This window comes from Trachurus trachurus (assembly GCF_905171665.1).
Source record: "Trachurus trachurus genome assembly, chromosome: 5".
Taxonomy (NCBI): domain Eukaryota; kingdom Metazoa; phylum Chordata; class Actinopteri; order Carangiformes; family Carangidae; genus Trachurus; species Trachurus trachurus.
In genome coordinates, this window is record NC_139896.1 from 2,624,453 (window position 1) to 2,644,901 (window position 20,449).

General features: G+C 40.7%; 1 protein-coding gene across 1 annotated transcript; it reads left to right on the forward strand.

The window, feature by feature from the left end:
- Positions 1-91: 91 nt before the first annotated feature.
- Positions 92-18,670, forward strand: larp4ab (La ribonucleoprotein 4Ab). Its single transcript, XM_083971598.1, has 15 exons — positions 92-609; positions 4,353-4,491; positions 4,747-5,011; positions 5,696-5,832; positions 6,180-6,283; positions 6,520-6,630; positions 7,241-7,294; positions 9,367-9,582; positions 10,105-10,205; positions 10,961-11,182; positions 12,683-12,734; positions 12,830-12,994; positions 13,556-13,701; positions 14,934-15,144; positions 17,239-18,670. The coding sequence occupies exons 1-15, from the start codon at positions 607-609 to the stop codon at positions 17,632-17,634; spliced, it is 2,322 nt and encodes a 773-aa protein (XP_083827724.1). The 5' UTR covers positions 92-606; the 3' UTR covers positions 17,635-18,670.
- The last annotated feature ends 1,779 nt before the right edge of the window (positions 18,671-20,449 follow it).

Sequence of the window (20,449 nt, forward strand, 5' to 3'; positions counted from 1 at the left end):
CGTGAACGTAACGTAAACGTAACGTAAACGTAACGTTAACAGTTGCCGGGGAGACGGAGAAGGCGGAGTAGTGCATAGTGCAGCCTGTTGTTGAGACGGACGGTGGCAGCACAGCAGACAGAGGACGCAGCTGTCACATGCGGAATATAGGCTGCCTGCCTACTACGACGGCGTCTTTGGTGTTGAAACATTGCGATGAGCAGTTGAGCAAAGCGGCATCGTTTTGTTTTTTCCCCATTCCGTACAATGGGAGACGTTTTTCCCTGAAAAATATACGTTTCGGGAGCGGTTTAAAGTTCGAATCTTTTGAAGAAGTTGAGGCTCACGCGGACAAGCCGTTATTAGGACCATAGGAGGGAGCACGTCGTGTACGTAACGTAACGTAACGTTACCAGTTGCCGGGGAGACGGTAGTTAAGTGCCGGAGAAAGCAGCAGCAACGACGACGGGGCTACCGTGGAGAAGTAACTACACAGTCGGTATAATTCCCGTCGCCGCGGAGAATAAATACAAACAGAGCGGTTAAATCCCCCCACCGGAGAAGAACAAGAAGACGAAGTAACTTAGAAGACGGAGGAGGAGGACACCGTGAAAAGACCGAGGCAGCATGGTGAGTTAGTCCGGGGCCTGGACTCTAGCACGGCACGGCACAGCACGGCAGGCGAGCTAACATGCGACAACCTGTTTGCGTCTTTTTTTTTAGCTTCCGTATGGCTCGACAGAAACAGTTTTTTAATTAGCGTGTAGTGTAGCAACAACTTTTCACTTCAGATAGCGTTTAATTAATCTCCATGCCCTTAAAATGGCCACTTTAATGTATTGTTATTTTTACACAATCATTTAAACGTGTGTTTAGTGTCAACCTGTCAAACAAATTGGCTAAAAGGGAGTAGCAGCCGGTTCGCACTGGTCTGGTAGTAAAGTTAAGCTAGTTACGTTACCATATGGAGCCCGAGGAGACAACCTTCAAACAAACCTCACGACACGTGTTTAAGAGCATGTTTAATCAATTGGTGATGATGATAATAATATACAACATTTACCTCTGTAGCATATTGCATTAGACGTACAATTCAACCCCGATGTGTAGCATCTCCTGCACGTGATTGGTGTTAAATGTTAGCTGCCTGTTACACAACACGAGCTAAATAAATGGCCATCTACGGGGGTTTTCGTGATAAAGGTCATGGCACTGCGCCGCGCTAACTTAAAAAAAAGAAAAAAAAGATCATGAATGTGGTGGCGATGATTTAATAAATCTATCTAACCCACAAATGATTAGTGTGCGGTCAACTGTGTTTATTCACATTCAAACGAAAACGATCGGGTTTGTATGCGGTTGGGTGGATTGCCTGGAAGTTGCATGAGCACGGCGGCGCCATGTGCTCTGCGCTTTTCTTCCTGCCTGGCCGACCCTCATGTTACGTTGCTCAGCCGTGGGCCACTGGATATAGACTTGTAATAGACACAAAGGAGGTTTTGATAACTCGGAGCCATTTTGCTTGTTTTTATTTATTTATTATTATCAATGACTCAAGCTTACAGTAGTTGGGAGACATTTATTTTATTGCAATGGATGTCAAGTCGGATTTGTATTGTTCAAGGCGCAGGCGTACCAGTCCTGCGCCATGTATGGTTACATGTGATCGCTGAGAGAGGCGGAGTGTGTGTGAGGCACCAGGAAGCCAATGAAATCTCAATGAGACGATGCGTGTGTGTGCAAAAGACACCGAGCTGCTGCGTTATAGGCTGTTACGAAGTCAATTCATCAGGCCGTCTGTCTTGTGATAGGAAGTAAGGTCAGCTGGAGCCATCCATGGCAGTAGTGGTGGTAGTAAGTCAGCATTTAAAGGCTTAATTTATAGTCATGACTGTCTGGTTTTATACAGAAATCAGAATGAAAACGGGTTTCTAAGCAGAAAGGGATTTGACATGGGTGTTGAGTACAAAGAACAAGAGGTCGGAGGACAGTTGAATAAGTAAAAGTACAAAATATACAAAAGCAAAGCATAAAGAAAAAGCTCAAGTTAAAAAGAATATGTAGAGGTGTGCAGGTCAATCCACCATCTTGTCTTGTGATAGGAAGTAAGGTCAGCTGGAGCTATGGCAGTAGTGGTAGTAGCATTTAAAGGCTTAACTTAGTCATGACTCTATAATTGCATCCTGATTTCATCTCTGGTTTTCTACAGAAATCAGAATCAAAACTGGTTTTTAAGCAGTTATTACATCCAGAAGGGATTTGACATGGGTGTTGAGTACAAAGAACAAGAGGCTGGAGGACAGTTGAATAAGTAAAAGTACAAAATATACAAAAGCAACTTAATATAAATAAAACATAAAGAAAAAGATCAAGTTATAAAGAATATGTAGAGGTGTGCAGGTCAATCCATCAGGCTGTCTTGTCTTGTCTTGTGATAGGAAGTAAGGTCAGCTAGTGTGGAGCTATGGCAGTAGTAGCATTTAAAGGCTTAACTTAGTCATGACTCTATAATTGCATCCTGATTTCATCTCTGGTTTTATACAGAAATCAGAATCAAGACTGGTTTTTAAGCAGTTCTTACACCCAGAAGAGATTTGACATGGGTGTAAAGTGCAAAGAACAAGAGGGGAGGGACAGTTAAATAAGTAAAAGTACAAAAGATACAACTGAATATAAATAAAACATTAAAAAAAACCTCTCAAGTTAAAAAGAGTAATTGTCCAGTTAATACTGTGTTATCAGGCGTGAGGTTGAAGGGGTTTAAATATTAAAAATCAAGGTTATAGCAGAGGTCACAGGGCTCCCGACTGCCCCTAAATGGAGGCATGGATGAAAGGGAAATGTGAATATTTGCTGTAAAAGTCGATTTACACTCTGCGCCCCTAAAGTTTCTGCTTGTGCTGCTAAAGTTTAAAGTTATGGGCCACTGTGCTCCTTGTAAAAAATGTTAGTCTGCAGCCTTGGGTCATGGTAAAACATGGGTATTCTGTTGTTTCTGACTGCTACACCTCTGGTCTTGTGTCTCTGGTCATTTGTTCTGTGCAGAAGCTTCTGCTAACTTTCTCTGGTTGGTTTCACTTTACTCTGCTCACATGATGATTATCCATACCTGCCTGCTTGATCCCCAAAAATCAGTTTGAATATCAATTTCTTAAAACGATGTCTTGTATAATTGGAGACTTTTTTTTGAGATGGCTGCTTTACTCCGGCTGCCGCACCTGTCGACCTGTTGATGTTCCCACCTATGATTACTTAACAGTCATTATTACATAGTCTGTGCTTATGGGTAGGTCGGATCACACCCATCTTAAGACTCTGCCTTCATTTTGATTTCAGCTACACACCTGTTAGCTTTTGTTCATGTGTCTTGCAGGTTGTGATGCCGTTGCACTGACAAAAATCTGTTCCCAGACAGATAAAGTACCTAAAACTAGGGATCGACCGATACCAATTATTGGTAATCAAGGAAAACTGATAACTGATCACACCTGGGATCAGGCTGAATACAGTATACTTTTTTAAATTATTATTTTGTACACTGTAAAAATCTGTGAATAAAAAAAACCTTAACATTTTCTAAAATAACACAAACTCCAACACAAACCTTGGTTCAGTGGTGACTTTAGGCAGAGAGGCGGCTGCTTCAGAGCCAAAGGAGCGTGTTTTAAAATAAATTTATTTGATCACTTAGTTATCTGTGAAAAAACAACTGATACCGATTATCGTAAAAATTCCAAATATCAGCCAATAATTGGTCAATCCCTACTCAAAACCACCTTTGTGGTAGCTCCCACTACATCTAGAAGTTTTTAGGATCACATTTAGCCGTGATAACATGAACACACACACTCGTAAAGTAGGCTGTGAGTGTCTAAAACAAATACTCGGCCTTGCTGTTGTGAATAGTAATAATCTGACCTTGGTCAAAATGGTCTGTAGTACCAAATGTGTCTGATGTGTCAGTGGCCACTGTCGTTCTTCTAACCCCCTTTTTTTTCCAGCTGACTTGCTCAAACACATTTTGTCCACATTTGCATGAAGTTATTTTCATGTCAACTACACATTTCCTCTTTCTACCAACTACTGTACATTTTGAGTTTATTATTCTTTCACACACACCGTGGCAGTGACAAAATGTGTTCACGGCAGCCACACATCTGAAAAATGACTTAAAACCACTTCTGTTTTAGTCTCTGCTACAGTACATACACACACATAGAGTGAAAATGATACCAGCCACTTTGTCGCAACTGGTAATAAGGATATTGATCAACACGCCGCCCTAGTCCTGTATTAACTGCACCAATCTTTTGTTCGTTATGAATCCAAAGCTTATTTTCTGTAACTCACGCTGTGGTCTTATCATCCTGCAGGTTACCACAAAGGGAGCAGGTCTGAATCCCAACGCTAAAGTGTGGCAGGAGGTCCCTGCCCACCAGAGCGACATCCCAGAGGGGACGGAGGACTCTTCCTGGCTGCAGACCTACCCTCCTCCTGCTGAGATGACCAACGGTATGAGCAGCATATTCACTTTATTCTGTGGTAATAATAATAAACCACCACTTATGACACGTATAGACATAGAAGGTATTTTTTTAAACCTTGCCAAGATAATTACACGGTTGGTATATGAGGAAATTGTATGCACTGTGTAACCCTGAAGCATGACAAAGCTTGTTGAAAGTGTTGCTTGCACCTCTTTGTCCAAACGTGACAGTTATTTCACAATCACGTACTTCACCGCCTTGCCGCCTCTCTCTGTCTTAGGTTACTCCGACGTTCCTTCTGCAGGGTGTAAAGGATACAGCGCTGAGTATCCGGAGAGCGCAGCAGACTACGCCCCCGTGCAGCAGCAGCAGCAGCAGCAGCAGGGCCTGGTGAACGGCGTCGACCACCCCGAGCTGGGCTATCAAGTCTTTGACCCGCAAAACGAATCGGCCGTAGTCGATGACGACGTTTCCAAGGATCAACCGATGTCCGAGGAGAAACTGAGGGAATCTCTGAAGAAACAGCTCGAGTTCTGCTTCTCTAGGTGAGAAAAGAGAAGAGTTGCAATCTAGATGCATTGGTTTTGCATTTAGTTTATTTTTAACTCTAGGCAAAGTCAACCTGGGGCTCTAGTTTTCTATTATTTTAGGTCTAAAACAATGATTCTCAAGATTTTCTTTTTGTGGGATGTAAACAGCCTCAACAGGTAAGATCGGTCTGTTCCCGTGAAGAAAAATAAATAAAAAGAAAATCTTCAGATTCATTCTTTTAGACCTAAAATGTTAGAAAACTAGAGCCCCAGGTTGAATTTGCCCAGAATTGTCCTTTAATTACAGTAAGACGGTAACACTTTATAATAAGTACACACTATTAAGCATTAATAAATACTGAATTCTTCATTTATACTGCATAAATAAATACTCATTAGTATGTAGTTTATAACTAATGCTCAATAGTGTGAACTTATTATAAAGTGTTACCCAGTAAGACGGTAATATGTGTCCAACTGCCAGAATTTAAATGAGTCAGCACACCTATACAGTTATTACATTGATGAGTAGGATTAGTCCTGTCTGGGGAGAGATCAAACCATGTAAACACAAACGCCTGGAGCAGTTCAGGCTCTCTGTTTCCTCTCTAATGCTGAGAAATTGTGTCATCTACAAGTTGAGTTTGACTTTTTCTAGACTTATTATAATGTTTTTTGTTTTGTTTTTGTTTCTTTCAGGGAGAACCTCACCAAGGACCTGTACCTGATCTCCCAGATGGACAGTGATCAGTTTGTTCCCATCTGGACCATCGCTTGTATGGAGGACATCAAAGCCCTCACCACCGACATGGACCTGATTCTGGATGTGCTGCGAGGTTCGATTGCTCCCTGTGTTTCTGATGATGAGATTATTCATTAAAAGTTTTAAAATTTGTTACCTTCAATAATCTTTTATAACGTACATGGGAAGGCATGGTCCTCCTGCAGCTGTTAATTATGAAGTTTTGTATCGATCGGAGCTGAACATTTTATGTCATGTGAGGCTTTTGTTGAGAGTTGACTATAATTTGTTGAATTTCCACATATACCCAGTATTTTATTGTTATGACAAACCTCCAGACATGAAGAAAAGAGAGAGGCATGTTCTCCACCAGTGCTCTGTGGATGTATGAGGGGCTCTGAAGTGAAAACAATAATGTTTAAAGCTGCGTCTTTGTTCCAGCCTCTCCCATGGTGCAAGTTGATGAAGCTGGAGAGAAGGTCCGGCCAAATCACAGCCGCTGCATTATTATCCTGAGAGAGGTGCCAGAGACTACACCAGTGGAGGTAAACTCAGTAAATCTTACAAATGAGATGCCGCCACATGACCGTGCTTGTGCTGACAAGTAGTCAGTTATAGATAGTTACTCACAGTGCCTGCTTCTAACACTGGTTTTAACACATATACACTTATTTAAAGTCTGTCATAGAGCATGCATGGTGGCCTGAGAGAAGATGTGGTATGTTTTTAATATTAGAGGCAGAACTGCATTAAAGTTGTTGCTGGTTGTTCTCTCTTGCAGGAGGTGGAGGCTCTTTTTAAGAGTGAAAACTGTCCAAAAGTCCTGAGTGTTGAGTTTGCACACAACAGCAACTGGTACATAACGTTTCAGTCTGACATGGATGCACTACAGGTACGTCTGCTCATCAATAACTACTCACTTTACAGAATCTTTGTCATCATTAGATGTGACTAGGGATGTCACGATTATAGATTTTCTTGGCATCATTATTGTCAGAGAAATAATCACGGTATCACGATTATTATGTATTAATTAATTTCACAACACCATGAATGTGTAAAACCAAATATCATCAAAATATAAATGACATTACTACTTATATCTATATGACCAATTATTAATCCCTCAGGGGAAATATTTGAAATATTCAAGTCATTAACTGCTGATATTGTTCCTACATAATCTTTTTTGGAAAGTGACAGTATTTGGACATCTTTACAATTAATTAATTGTGGCGTTTAATACTGCGGTTAATTGTGTTATTTGCTGTGGTTTCATTGTTCTTTTAAACCAAAGGTGATCACAGTGGTTTGTTCACTCTGTTTAATGTAGTCTGTTAGAATTAGATCCTATTGAAAAATAGTGTGCGCAAGTTAGAGGTTAAACAATGGCTTTGGGAGTGACGTCAGGAAAGTTTTTAAAAGATTTAGACAGAGATTTAAAAGTGGACGCAGTAGATTTTACAGTTGTGTAAATGTCTGGTTCATTTCTCTGTCCTCAGGCGTACAGATACCTAAGAGAGGAAGTGAAAACTTTCCAGGGAAAACCAATCATGGTGAGTTTTCTCATTAAAAAAAATGCACATTTAAGATTGACCTAATTGATTGACTATGTACAGGTTTAGGTTTCTTTTAAATACCAGAACCATCACTAAGCAGTAACTGACTGAGCCTAATTTAGACCCCAGCGTGGCCACGTGTTACACAAGACTAGTTGTGTTGTCAGCCGTTACGTCACTGTTTGGCTAAGCCGTGGCCTGAGGAGTGACCTTGGGATTTGTGTGCACAGGGACTTGATAAGCAGCGAGGAAAACCCAGTGCTCTCTGCTCCGCTTGTTGTACAAACTACTGACAGTTTGATTGCCCTTCTTATCACAACATGACATTTACACTTTGCGTTTCAGGTTAGGTATTTAATGAATTGTTTTTCAGCTGGACTTTGATTTGACCTTGTTTGCCCTATTTTTCCCCACCCCCTGATAAAACAAACTCGGCCATGACACAGTAACAGTCCACTATGAGCCCCTGTGATGATCAGTATCGCGCTTGGAAGGACCCATAAAGCACTGTGGCTGCCTGGGAGGAACCTTTCTTCTATATATCTACTGTATCTCTGTACTGCTTCTACTTTTTGTCTCTACTCTCCCTCACCCTCCTTCTCTTTCCCTCTCCTCCTCCTCCCCCTCCCACCTCCCTCTACCTCCCCCTGCCTTCTTTCCCCTAGACAGAGCAGTGTTTAATGGCCTAATGACCGTGAGATTATGAGATCTGAGGGGACAAATGGGACAGTTTACAGAGATACAGTGAACCTCATCGCAGGTCTCTTTAAAGGGATACGCCAACTTTTTCTTTTCTTTTTTCGTGTCTTGCCTCACTCCCGAGTCCATGACCAGCAGATAGACACCATCCTTTCGACTCTGCGTGCAGTAACAAGGGAGATACGGGCAGAGCTGACGCACCGCTAATTAGCTTAGCTCAAACACTGGAAGTGTATGGGTAGTGTTAGCCTGCCTCCTACTCGAGCCGAAATCAGCAGTCAGAAGCTGATTTCATTTTAGCTCTAATCTCTGTAAATATATCACTTTATCAACATTTCAAACATGTTTAGGCGAGAAAGTAGCCTCGTAAACCAGCCTCTCGCGGAAATGCATTTCATTTCATTTCTCGGGAGAGTCTGGCCTCATCCCCCCTGCAAGCGTTTGGGGTGGGCGGGAGCTGGGCGGGAGTAGTAGCAAAGACGGTTTAATATCTTTGGTAGTAGCGTTGACAGACAACCGCATTCAGCCAATCAGCAAGTTGGTGTAGTGACGGGGCTTTGCACCAGTCGGTCCCTGATTGGCCAACGTGCTGTGTCAATCACAGCGGGCGACGCTGATTGGCTCGGCCTTCTGAGGGTTTCAGTCCAAACGCTTAGAATGGGGATGAGGCCAGACTCTCCCTCGGAATGAAATGAAATGCACTTCCGAGAGAGGCTGGTTTACGAGGCTAGCGAGAAAGTAGCCGTTTAGATCAGCAGTGTGTCGTTAATTTGTCTAAATACCAGCAGTTTACAATTTTGTTCGGACGAATTCGGCGCTACTCAAGCTAGCCGTTGTGACCAACGCACTTCCGGTTACTTTCACAAAATAAAAACACCCGTTGCCCTTTACATAGAGAAAACCACGACGATAGAATTTGTGCTTTTACTCTGAAATAGGAAGCTAACCTACCCTCGATGTAGCTAGCTTGAACCAAAATAAAGCGTCTTTGCTTGAACCCTCCGTTTTGACCGATCTTGTCCCGTTAGCGGCATTTGACCGCTCAAGATGCCTTACCGGAGAGTTTTGTCAGCTCTGAGAGGAAGATCGGCCCGCCGGTTTCCGTTTAGAGTTGCTGAAGAGTTTCTCTGATGACTTTAGGTGGAGGCAGGCTAACACTACCCATACACTTCCAGTGTTTGAGCTAAGCTAATTACCGCGATACGGCTCTATCTCCCTTGTTACTGCACGCACAGTCGAAAGGATGGTGTCTATCTGCTGGTCATGGACTCGGGAGTGAGGCAAGACACGAAAAAAGTTGCCGTATCCCTTTTAATGGAAACAAAATACACCTTATTCACAGCTTTCCTTCTTCTTCCTCTCCTCCACAGGCGCGCATCAAGGCCATTAACACGTTCTTTGGTAAGAACAGCTTCCGCAGCGTGGACTCGAGCGTGTACAGTCAGCACGCGCAGCCTCAGGCCCAGTACGGCTCGGCTGTCTACATGCAGCAGATGTACAGCGCCCAGCAGCAGCAGTACCCGGTTTACCCTGTGGTGTCGCCCTCCTGGAGCCCTTCAGTCATGCCTTACTTCGAAACACCACTGGTGAGTTTGGACCGTCGGGAACCTCAGTCACAGTATTTCTCACAAATATGTAAATGCATAAAACATGTGATTGACCAGAGGCTTCTTAACAAATTGAAAACTGATGCTACCATTGAAATGTAAGGCAAGGCAAGGCAGCTTTATTTACTATATATAGCGCGTTTCATACCAAGGGGCAACTGGTAAAACTTGAAATAGTAAAAATTGGAAACATTAAACATACAATTAAAAGCAAGAGAAAAGAATAAAAGAAAGTACAGAAACATGCAGGAAATATTGATTTGTATTAAAACAATTGTTAGGTTCTTTAAAAGAGCTCGGCCATTAGCACATGAAAAGAGAAATGTTTTTAACCTGGATTTAAAAATGCTCACAGTTGGGGCTGATTTCAGTTCTGCTGGTAGTTTGTTCCAGTTGTGTGCAGCGTCACAGCTAAATGCTGCTTCACCATGTCTGGTTTGAACTCTGTGCTCCTCTACTATCTGACCTAGTTTCTTTTTTGTTTTTTGTTCTGATATGTAGGCACCTTTCCCTAACGGCGGCTTTGTGAATGGTTACAACAATCCCGGGAGCTACAAAGCAAACTCTGGCTCCAGCGCCCATCGACCCATGAACAGGAACCGGTAAGAGCAAGTCACGATGACACAACTTCCATTACTTAACTGTTGACTGGGATCAAATGTTGACTCTGAGGATATTCATTTGCCACAGTGTTCTTCTGAAACACAGACTGGTTGTTGTAGTTTTTTTTTTTCCCCCTCACTTACACCACAGATGCTCTTCCGTTATATTTTTAAGTATCACACAAAAGTTCAAAGCCTCTAACAAAACCCTTTGAACTGTACTCGATAGATATATGGATAGATTGATGGATAGATATAACTTTAATTATCCCAAAGGAAATTCTTATGCCAGGTTTCTCCAAAAGGAAAAGTGCAAAGGAAATAAATAAAATACAAAGAGGAAATATATGATAGAATATATGTCTAAAACAATAAAAAAAAATACACTACTAGTGCAAAGCAACAGTCAAGACATAAGTTCAATACAGTACTACATCATTTAGATACAATACATAATTGAAATGCAATATGACGCTAGTACAAAAGGGTCTAAGTCCTTTGCATTAGATATCATCATATAAATCATTTCCATCCAAAAGAAACTTGTAAAATACTAAAAATACACAGTTCATTCTTTACATGTAGGAACAAAATATATACAGTCAGAGGTTACTACGACCTGTTCAAGAACTGACCAATCAGAACATGGCTCTGAATGAAGTAATCAACCCCTACACAATCCTAAAAATATCAAATTGACCTCTTCCGTGGCGGAGCTGACATGTAATTCCTGTGTTTCCTCTGTGTTTTCCCAGAAACCATGTGAAGGGTCACCACCGACCGGGCGACGTGGCCCCTCACTCCCCCCCCTCCTCTCTGGCCCTGGGGGCGCTGATGGACGGCCTGTCTGCTCCCGTGACTCCACATCCAGCGCCAGGTGGCAGCATCTCTGATCCCGTCTCTCTGTCCTCCTTCAACCTGAAAGAAGCTTCTCTGCAGACACACAATGGAGATCTGAGCGGCGGTGGACGGGGAAGGTGGGTCGATGATATTATCTGGTGTCAACACCACAGAGATGAAGCTTTACAACCAGAATGTAGAGCATGTGTGTGCACACGGGGAGAATTTATTTAATTTGAGAGGAATCTACATATTCTCCAGGCTTATCGTGCTCAGTGAAAATGGCTGCTGCTAGGGGTGGGAATCTTTTGCTATCTCACGAGTCGATTCGATTCTGAGTTTTGGGGCTACGATTCGATTCAAAATGGATTTTCGATTCAAAACGGTTTGATTCCTAATTATTTCTGCTTCAGTCTATCGGTGTGCAAAGGATGGGATTGTGTGTGTGTGTGTGATGGATAATGACACCTTCACCTACTTTGCCTCTGCTCAGTGTGTTGGAGGATTTGCACAGTAATGTCAGGACTCCAGACGAACTGTTTTTTACTAGTGGCAGTGGCCCCTAACTTAAAATTTTAGTAGTGCAAGCGAAAAATGTAGGGGCGCACACTGTAAATCAACTTGTAAATCAAATATTCACATTTCCTTTTCATTCATAATCCTCACACACATGAGCCTGAAACCTGTCCAGATTCTCGAGTTGTCCCTGTCTTGTTTAAGCAGAGTTAAAAGAAAAATCCAAATTGCAAATGCCCAAATAGATGAAAAATGTACTTGCAGGCCCCCTGTCATTGGGCAAGGCAGTGTCCATTCATGGCACCAAGTCTTAATCTGACGGGGGGAGAAAAACTTAAAGACCTCATTCATCCCAGTCATCTCTGAATCAGTGAGCAATAGGCTGGTTCATGCTGTGGTCACACTGAAACAAGACTCATTCTGAAGCTGTATTGCTGATTTTTTTTTTTTAAGTATATAAAAAAAGAATGGAGTGGATAGATAATGGATAATTTCCAAAGCTGATTTAGACTAGTCTACTAGACTACTAAAATGTTGTGATAGCAGGATGCGAGCAACTATCTACACTTTGTTTTATTTGTGAAAATGGATATTAAGATAAATATAGTTAAAGGGACAACAAGGAGTTTTGGAAAAGCGAAGCGTTTTCACACTACATTTATGAGCCTCTGCGCACTGTGACATTCTTTGACCGGCGCAAGACAGACTCATGTTTTCATTCATCAAGAATTCAAGTCAGAGGTTGGAAGAGTTTTAAACATTTATCCATGCTTAGATGGAATTGTTGAAACTGTTGCATAACACCAATATCACATATTGCTTAAGTAACACAATTAAAAGTGCCTCTTAATTTAAAAAAAAAAAATAGTGCAGTTAAACATGCTGCCTTTTTAAATTCTAAGGAAAAGGAGGCCGACAGCCAGCAGATTTGTTTCATTATTTTATTTTTTGGGACATTTTATATCGATTCTGAATCGTATTAAATGAGAATTGCGATTCTTATGTGATCAATATTTTGGCACACCTCTAATGGCTGAGGTAAAATACGTTGTGACGATTTTAACTTGTAAATGTAGGTTATCAAAAACAATTCTAATGTAAATGATCTCTCTTCATTGCAGGAGAGGAGGCCACAGGGGCATGAGGAGGAAAAGAGAAGATGAACACACCATGGTCAGTATAATCTTTTAGATCTGTCCGTTGTCAGGTTTATTTTCTTATCTCAACTTTGACTTTTTAATTAACTGAGTGAAAATGAAACTTTGCAGCGTCCCATCCCTCTGATGGAGGCCAAGGTTTCTCCTCCCCCGAAGTTTGACCTGGCAGCTTCCAACTTCCCTCCTTTACCTGGATCAGTGGTGAGTCCGCGGGGAGAAACCACACCCGAGATGCGCCTCTCTGATGTCGTGCGTGGCATGAAGGTGACCAACAAGGTAAGGGGGGGGTCGTCTTTTTTTTTTTCAGTTCGTTCTACTTTGAAGAGTTAGATTAGTAAACTTATTTAAGTAAAATTATAACAGTCCAGTCCAGTGCATACAGATTATGGATACAGTATGTAGCAAATCCAGAGTATATTTCACAGCAATGATCTCAAAGGTCCTTGTTAGGTCTTAACATTTCAGGCAGTTGCATTCTGAGTTCCCAGGTACTTTAACACTTTGTCAAACTTTGCTGTAAAAAGGTCATTCTTTCTGACCGTTGATACGAAATCTTAGTCTTTCCAGAGAAATATAGTCTGATATCAAAGACTTCCACAGATGTATTGAAGGAGGTTCATCTCCTACCCATTTGGTCATAACAGCCTTTCGGCCCAACATAAGCAAAAAGTGTACAGTGTTCTTATGTGATCTTATTGATTCAGGGATATATCCCAATAAACACAGTGTTGGAATAGGCTGTAGTTGCTGTTTAATTATCCCACTAACCTCAGAACATACAGTTTGCCAAAACCGAGTAAACGTACATTTTATATTTTGAATTCTTTGTTATTTCAGCCTGTGAGCCAAGAAGCTAACGTGACCCAGACTCCAGCTCCGCCCACAGTCGCCTCAGTCGAAACCGTGAGCGCACCAGAGTCTGTGGCCCCCGCTGCTGCCAAACCTGCTGCTGTGATGCCACAAACACCGGTGCCCACCTCAAGGTACAGTTTTTACCGAGACACAACAAAATGTCTGTTAAGAACAAGGACAACATACTAAAACCAAAGACGGTTTATAAACCAAGACCTTCCATGACGAGTCAGCTTCCTGTATGATGTCACTAGGCTTCTGCTCGGCCACGCCCCTTTAGGGAGACCAGAGGCAGCCTGGAGTGTATTGACTCCAATGGGAAAATTGAACGTGAACACAGATTATGGTCGATTCTTTCTCCTACACTACAGTCACTGAAGTAAATTTTGTACTCATTTTTCACAAGCCACATCTGTGTGTGTGTGTAATGGATAATGACACCTTCACCTACTTTTCCTCTGCTCAGTGTGTTGGAGGAATTGCACAGTATTTTACAGTAATGTCAGGGCTCCAGACTAACTGTTTTTTACTAGGAGCAATGGCCCCTAACTTAAAATTTTAGTACTGCAAGCAAAAAATGTAGGGGCGCACACTGTAAATCAACTTGCAAACCAAATATTCACATTTCCTTTTCATTCATAATCCTCACACACATGAGCCTGAAACCTGTCCAGATTCTCGAGTTGTCCCTGTCTTGTTTAAGCAGAGTTAAAAGAAAAATCCAAATTGCAAATGCCCAAATAGATGAAAATGTACTTGCAGGCCCCCTGTCATTGGGCAAGGCAGTGTCCATTCATGGCACTAAGTCTTAATCTGACGGGGGGAGAAAAACTTAAAGACCTCATTCATCCCAGTCATCTCTGAATCAGTGAGCAATAGGCTGGTTCATGCTGTGGTCACACTGAAACAAGACTCATTTTGAAGCTGTATTGCTGATTTAAAATTTTTTTTTATATATATAAAAAAAGAATAGAGTGGATGGATAGTTTGGAAATTGCTGACTTAGACTCAAATGTTGTGATAGCAGGATGCGAGCAACTATCTACAGCTTTGTTTTATTTGTGAAAATGGATATACAATGGATATATATTTAAATTATTTCTGTCATGCTAAATATGACTGTTAGTAGTGTAAATATTTAATGTTATCATAAGAAAATATAAATATCTCACTTTCATCTACCTACAAATTGTATAAATCCACACACACGTTCACAGACGAGGTGGGGTGACGGTTGGCCACGCCCATTTAGAGAGACAGGAAGTGAAACCATTTCATATCATTGGAGCAGCCGCTCATGGTGTATCTTTCCATTTATTGAATATCTTTGCTAAAACTACATCTTTCTATTTTGTCTTTTCAGTGTTCCTCCTCCTGCAGTAAAGGAAGAGGAAAAAGCTGAGCCAAAGACTCCAGAAGGAACAAGCTCCTCGTCCATCTCGTCCACGCAGCCCGTTTCTCCAGCAGCAGCACCAGAACCACCGGCCTCCTCCTCCTCCAGCTGCAGCCAGTCGCTTTCCACAGAGGCAACAACTCCTTCTCCTCCGACTCCTGCAACACCAACATCAGATCTGGTAAGAACAAGTCCAACATGCACATACACGTACACATACACATACACATACACATACATACCATACACATTATCTGCAGCCACATTAGTACGCAACAAAAAGAATATTCTATGTAGTGCGATTAATTTTGAACATTTTAAACTCGAGGCTCTGTGTGTTCACAAATCACCACATTTACATCAATAAATTAATGTTTTACAATGACTTGATCGGTCTACATTCAATTTAATTTACAGAGGGAAATTCGGCGTGACGTGCTTGTTTTGTCGTGTGTGTGTAATGGATAATAACACCTTCATAGTAGTAGTTGTGTCTTTAGAGGCAAAAAACAAGGTCATAATGGTCTGAAGTGAAAAGTTGCTTGATAGATCTTAATGGAAAAATGAGGAAGTGTGACATCCCTTGTCCAGATGTTCGTACTTTACAAATCATGAAACTGAAAGGGAGAGAAATTGATGGGAGAATATATTTTGGTGCAAGTGGCGTATGTGCCACATGTTTATTGTAGTTTTTTTTTGTGTAATTGTGCTGATGTTTCTCCCTGGTTAAAAAAAAAAAGGCCATAAAATAAAGTCTTAAGGAAAGTTGTCTTCTATTTCCCTGCTAAATTACTATCGCAGGTAAATCCACTACTGCCTCTGCTCAGTGTGTTAATGATGGAGGATTTGCACAGTATTTTACAGTAATGTCAGGGCTCCAGACTTAAAGTTTTTTACTAGTGGCAGTGGCCCCTAACTTAAAATTTTAGGAGTGCAAAAAAAAAAAGCAAAAATTTACAATGTAAATCAACTTGCAAACCAAATATTCGCATTTCCTTTCATTTATAATCCTCACACACATGAGCCTGAAACCTGTAATGACAGAGTCCAGATTCTCGAGTTGTCCCTGTCTTGTTTAAGCAGAGTTAAAAGAAAAATCCAAATTGCAAATGCTCAAATAGATGAAAAATGTACTTGCAGGCCCCCTGTCATTGGGCAAGGCAGTGTCCATTCATGGCACTAAGTCTTAATCTGACGGGGGGAGAAAAACTTAAAGACCTCATTCATCCCAGTCATCTCTGAATCAGTGAGCAATAGGCTGGTTCATGCTGTGGTCACACTGAAACAAGACTCATTTTGAAGCTGTATTGCTGATTTAAAAAAAAAATCTGAATCACAAATGTTGTGATGGCAGGATGCCAGCAACTGTCTACAGCTTTGTTTTATTTGTGAAAATGGATATTAAAGCAGAAGTAAGGTGAATGTTTGTGTTAATATAAGTCTTAAAGGCCCCATGACATGAAAAATGTGATTTTGGTTATTTTTTGGTGCTTGGGGAGGTCTCTGGGCCTCGTATTTACTGCCCCATGCATCAAACTGGTCATAAACGGAGAAACACACACCGGCCATTTGTAGGAACTGTCTCTTTAAGACGAGCAGATAGCACTTCCTCCTTTCTGTGATGTCACACACAAGGTAACTCCCCCAGTTTTCAGTTATTTGCCTGTGATTGGCCCGACCACATGCCACTCAAAAACAGTGAGCCAATCAGAGGAGAGGTTCTCATTCTCTCTTCTGATTGGCCAAATGACCTGTGCCTGCTAGAGCTCCAGAAAGAGGCTCCAGAAAGGGGCAGTATAACGATATTAAGCAGATCACAGGTACTCAAAACCAGTGATACATCTTGTTAGGGATATCAGCAGGTAAATAAACCCAGAGAAAAGTGCACAGCATGAGGCCTTTAAATGTGAGTCCACAGATAACATCTGTGTAGTCAAATCCCTTTGCAACACCTCATTTCTCTCCTCCCTATATGTACAGACGGCAAACATATCTGAATCTGTCTTCTTTTCTCCCTCTGATTACACTGGTAACAGCCTCCCTCCACTGTAGACGCGCGACATGCGCGTTTTTTCCCCCGTGCATGTCCGTGGAGCTGTGTGCCGCGGACATGCGTGATATTGTAATGTAATTATTTGTTAATGGTGAGCACCCCCACCCCCCTCCTTCCGCCAGACAATTCCTCTCTTTTTTGGTCCTGACCTGTTTGCATCCCTGTTCTTGAACATTTCATTTCATGATTTTAAACACTACATCCATTTTCCTCTGTTATTAGGGACTGCGGAAGCTGAGCTACGCGGAGGTGTGTCAGAGGAAGGCCAAGGACCCCCCCCCACCCTCCTCCCCTCCCCCTCCCTCCTCCTCAGCCGGCCAGCCGCTGCAGGAGCTGAAGGTCAACCGGGTCGAAGAACCTTCCTCCAACTCCAACAACAACTCCAGGAGGACGACGACGACGACGGACAAACAGGACAAAGCTGGCGACGGCCGACCCCCCCGCCAGCCGCTCCGCTCCTTCAGAGGGAACGGGAACGGTCAGGCCCGAGCCGGAGGAGCCGGGCTGAAGATCCGCGAGCATCAGAGAGGCCTGAACAACGGGAAACAGTTTTCCCCACAGCGGGGAGCCAGGCGCAGCGGCAAGGAGCAGAACATTCCCCCGAGGTCGCCAAAGTAACTTAACCACGAACTGAAACTGAAACAGAAACTTCTATGTAAATACATAATATATGTAAATAGAGAGGTGAATATATTTCATTTGACAGACAGACAGACAAATCCCTAAGCGTCGTTGGTCGTCGTTGCAGCAGACCTGAAATTATTTGAAAAAAGACGTTAAGTAGATTCTACTTTTTAGGAAGCAGCAGCGTCGAGGTGATAAAACAGAAGAAGTGAAGTTACGTCACCACAAACACACCAAACACAAACATGTGGATGTGTTGTGTTTGAGAGCGAAAGGGAGAAGAGAAAGAGTGATCTGTATCATCTAAAATATCTGGTGTTCTAATATTTAGCACACTTTGTTGTCTACATGCAAAATGAGTGGTTCGTGTTTTGCATGTGATTCATCTTCAGTTTTCCATCAAATTTGTTTTTTTTCTTTTTTTGGAAACATGATAATTATTTATGAAAGGGAGAGGAGGTTTGAGTCCACAGCAGGATAACTGAGAGGGCGTGTGATTCACTACAGAGGTTTAAATTTTTGAAAAGTAGCCGCGTTTGAAGAGAAAATCCTCATGATAAGATGAAAATCTCACTCTATAAACGATCCTGTGAAATACTACATGACATTGATCCAAAAAAAAACAACATTGCATCATGTAATGATTAATAATCCTTGAATGTTTGGTGTAGTCTTCGTCGTCTATTACATCACTGATATTTGTAATGAGCACTAGAGTAAAGTCTAGAGACGATTGATAATTTCGTATTTTTTTTCGTATGATTTGAATCATGTGTTTAAATCAGTTTTATGACTTGTATTGGGGTTATTTTGTTTCAATAGGAGCAGTGAGACTGTCTCTTCTCTTCTCTTTCTCTGTGTGTATAAATCTAGTGTCTTGTCTCAAACCAAGATTAATTAATGTATTAACTTGCCAACTTTTGGTTTAAGCTCTTTATGCTTTTTCTCAAACACTTTTTAACTGGGACCAGTTTAAAAAGTGATGCAGTAAACTAGCTCACCACTGTAGCATGTGGTGCGCGCACACACACACACACACACACACACACACACACACACACACACACACACACACACACACACACACACACACACATGATATATTATGGATAGTTCTGCAGTTTTTGGTTAATTAGATGTTGAAGACTGATCAGTGAATAACTAACACCTGCATGTGAAGTGTTAAAACATAACGACTGGTCTGTGGGACCTTTTTTTTCTTCTTTTTCTTTTCCTTATAGAAGTTTGAGTTGCTTTCTGATGGTTGATGCTGTGGTCAGTTTATCATCTGTTTTGAGTGGACACATGAGGCTTCAGATGATTGTAGTCTGTTGGCGTAAATTCATGTTCGTGCTTGATTTTTTTTTTTTTGTAAATGTCTATTATATAAATATATATATTAGCTCTCTTGAGTGTGTGTATATACCGGGTTATTTTTGATCTGTATTGTTACTGTATTTGTTTTTTCTGCTGTAGAAGCCGTCTTCAACTTTCTTTTTCTATCCAATTTGAATGTGTTTTCTTTTCTTTTTTTCTCTCTTTTCATGTTTCATTGTGTCTCTTTTAACATTTGTAAAATTGTTGTGTTGACAAATCTAAGAAAAGAAAAGATAACGTGGTTGTTGTCAGACGCTGAGCTGTACAAGTCGGGGCTCATATAGCTCATATAACGATGAGCAGAACATACTCACAGTGGTGTGAAGTTAAGTTAGTGCACTATATCCTTTTGATCTCAAGGCTTTTAATAATTAAAAGAAGTTAACAGTAGATGTAGAAAGACATTGCACATACAGTAAATACTGAACTTATTATATCTCAATGTGTTTTTCATTCCCATCACAGTAGCCTGGTGTAAACGGAAATGAACAAAAGATGAGTGACAGTGACAAAGTATTAACGATTTAGGGGGAATAAGTAAGTAAATAAATAGCCTTACATCAGTGATTCGACTCGTCCACTTCTAGGGAATTTACTGCGATGTACAGTATTTTGTTTTTGTTCTTTTTTCTTTTTGTGTGTAATCAGTAGTCAAGCTGTTAATGTGTGTGTGTGTGTGTATTTGTCTGTGCTTGACAGTGTGAAAGAGTGAGGGAGTGTGTGTGGTGCTTCTGCTTCTTCAAGACTACATGGAACTATTATTATCTCAAACCAAACCTCCAGTGCCTTAACAGTGTTTAATTTTTAAAAAATTTAAAAGAGTGCGAGAATTTGAGCATGTGAGTTATTAATAACACTGATCAAGGCTGGTTAGTTGGTTCATGACACTTCAATGTAAAAAAAAAAAAATTAAATAAAAAAAAACTCAGATTATTGTAGCCTCAGCTGGCTGGAGTGGAGCTAAATGTGTATGTGTTACTATGTGCATGCTTTGTCTCTCCATTGCTAAGTGCGTAAAGTATGATACAGTTCATTATGTTATCTTGTCAATGCAATGTCAGTCTTATATATATATATATATATATATATATATATATATATATATATATATATATATATATATATATATATATATATATATATATATATATATATAGATATATATATAGATATATATATATATATAGATATATATATATATATATATATATATATAGATATATATATAGATATGTGTATATATATATATATAGATATATATATATATATATATATATAGATATATATATATATATATATATATATATATATATAGATATATATATATATATAGATATATATATAGATATGTGTATATATATATATATATATATATATATATATATATATATATATATATATATATATATGAGCATCCGGCTTATTACTGTCA

Excerpts from the sequence above, each read along its gene's own strand:
- larp4ab (XM_083971598.1), top strand. Across the intron at positions 7,295-9,366 it reads TCCAGGGAAAACCAATCATG|GCGCGCATCAAGGCCATTAA; the intron begins GTGAGTTTTCTC and ends TCTCCTCCACAG. Across the intron at positions 11,183-12,682 it reads AGCGGCGGTGGACGGGGAAG|GAGAGGAGGCCACAGGGGCA; the intron begins GTGGGTCGATGA and ends TCTTCATTGCAG.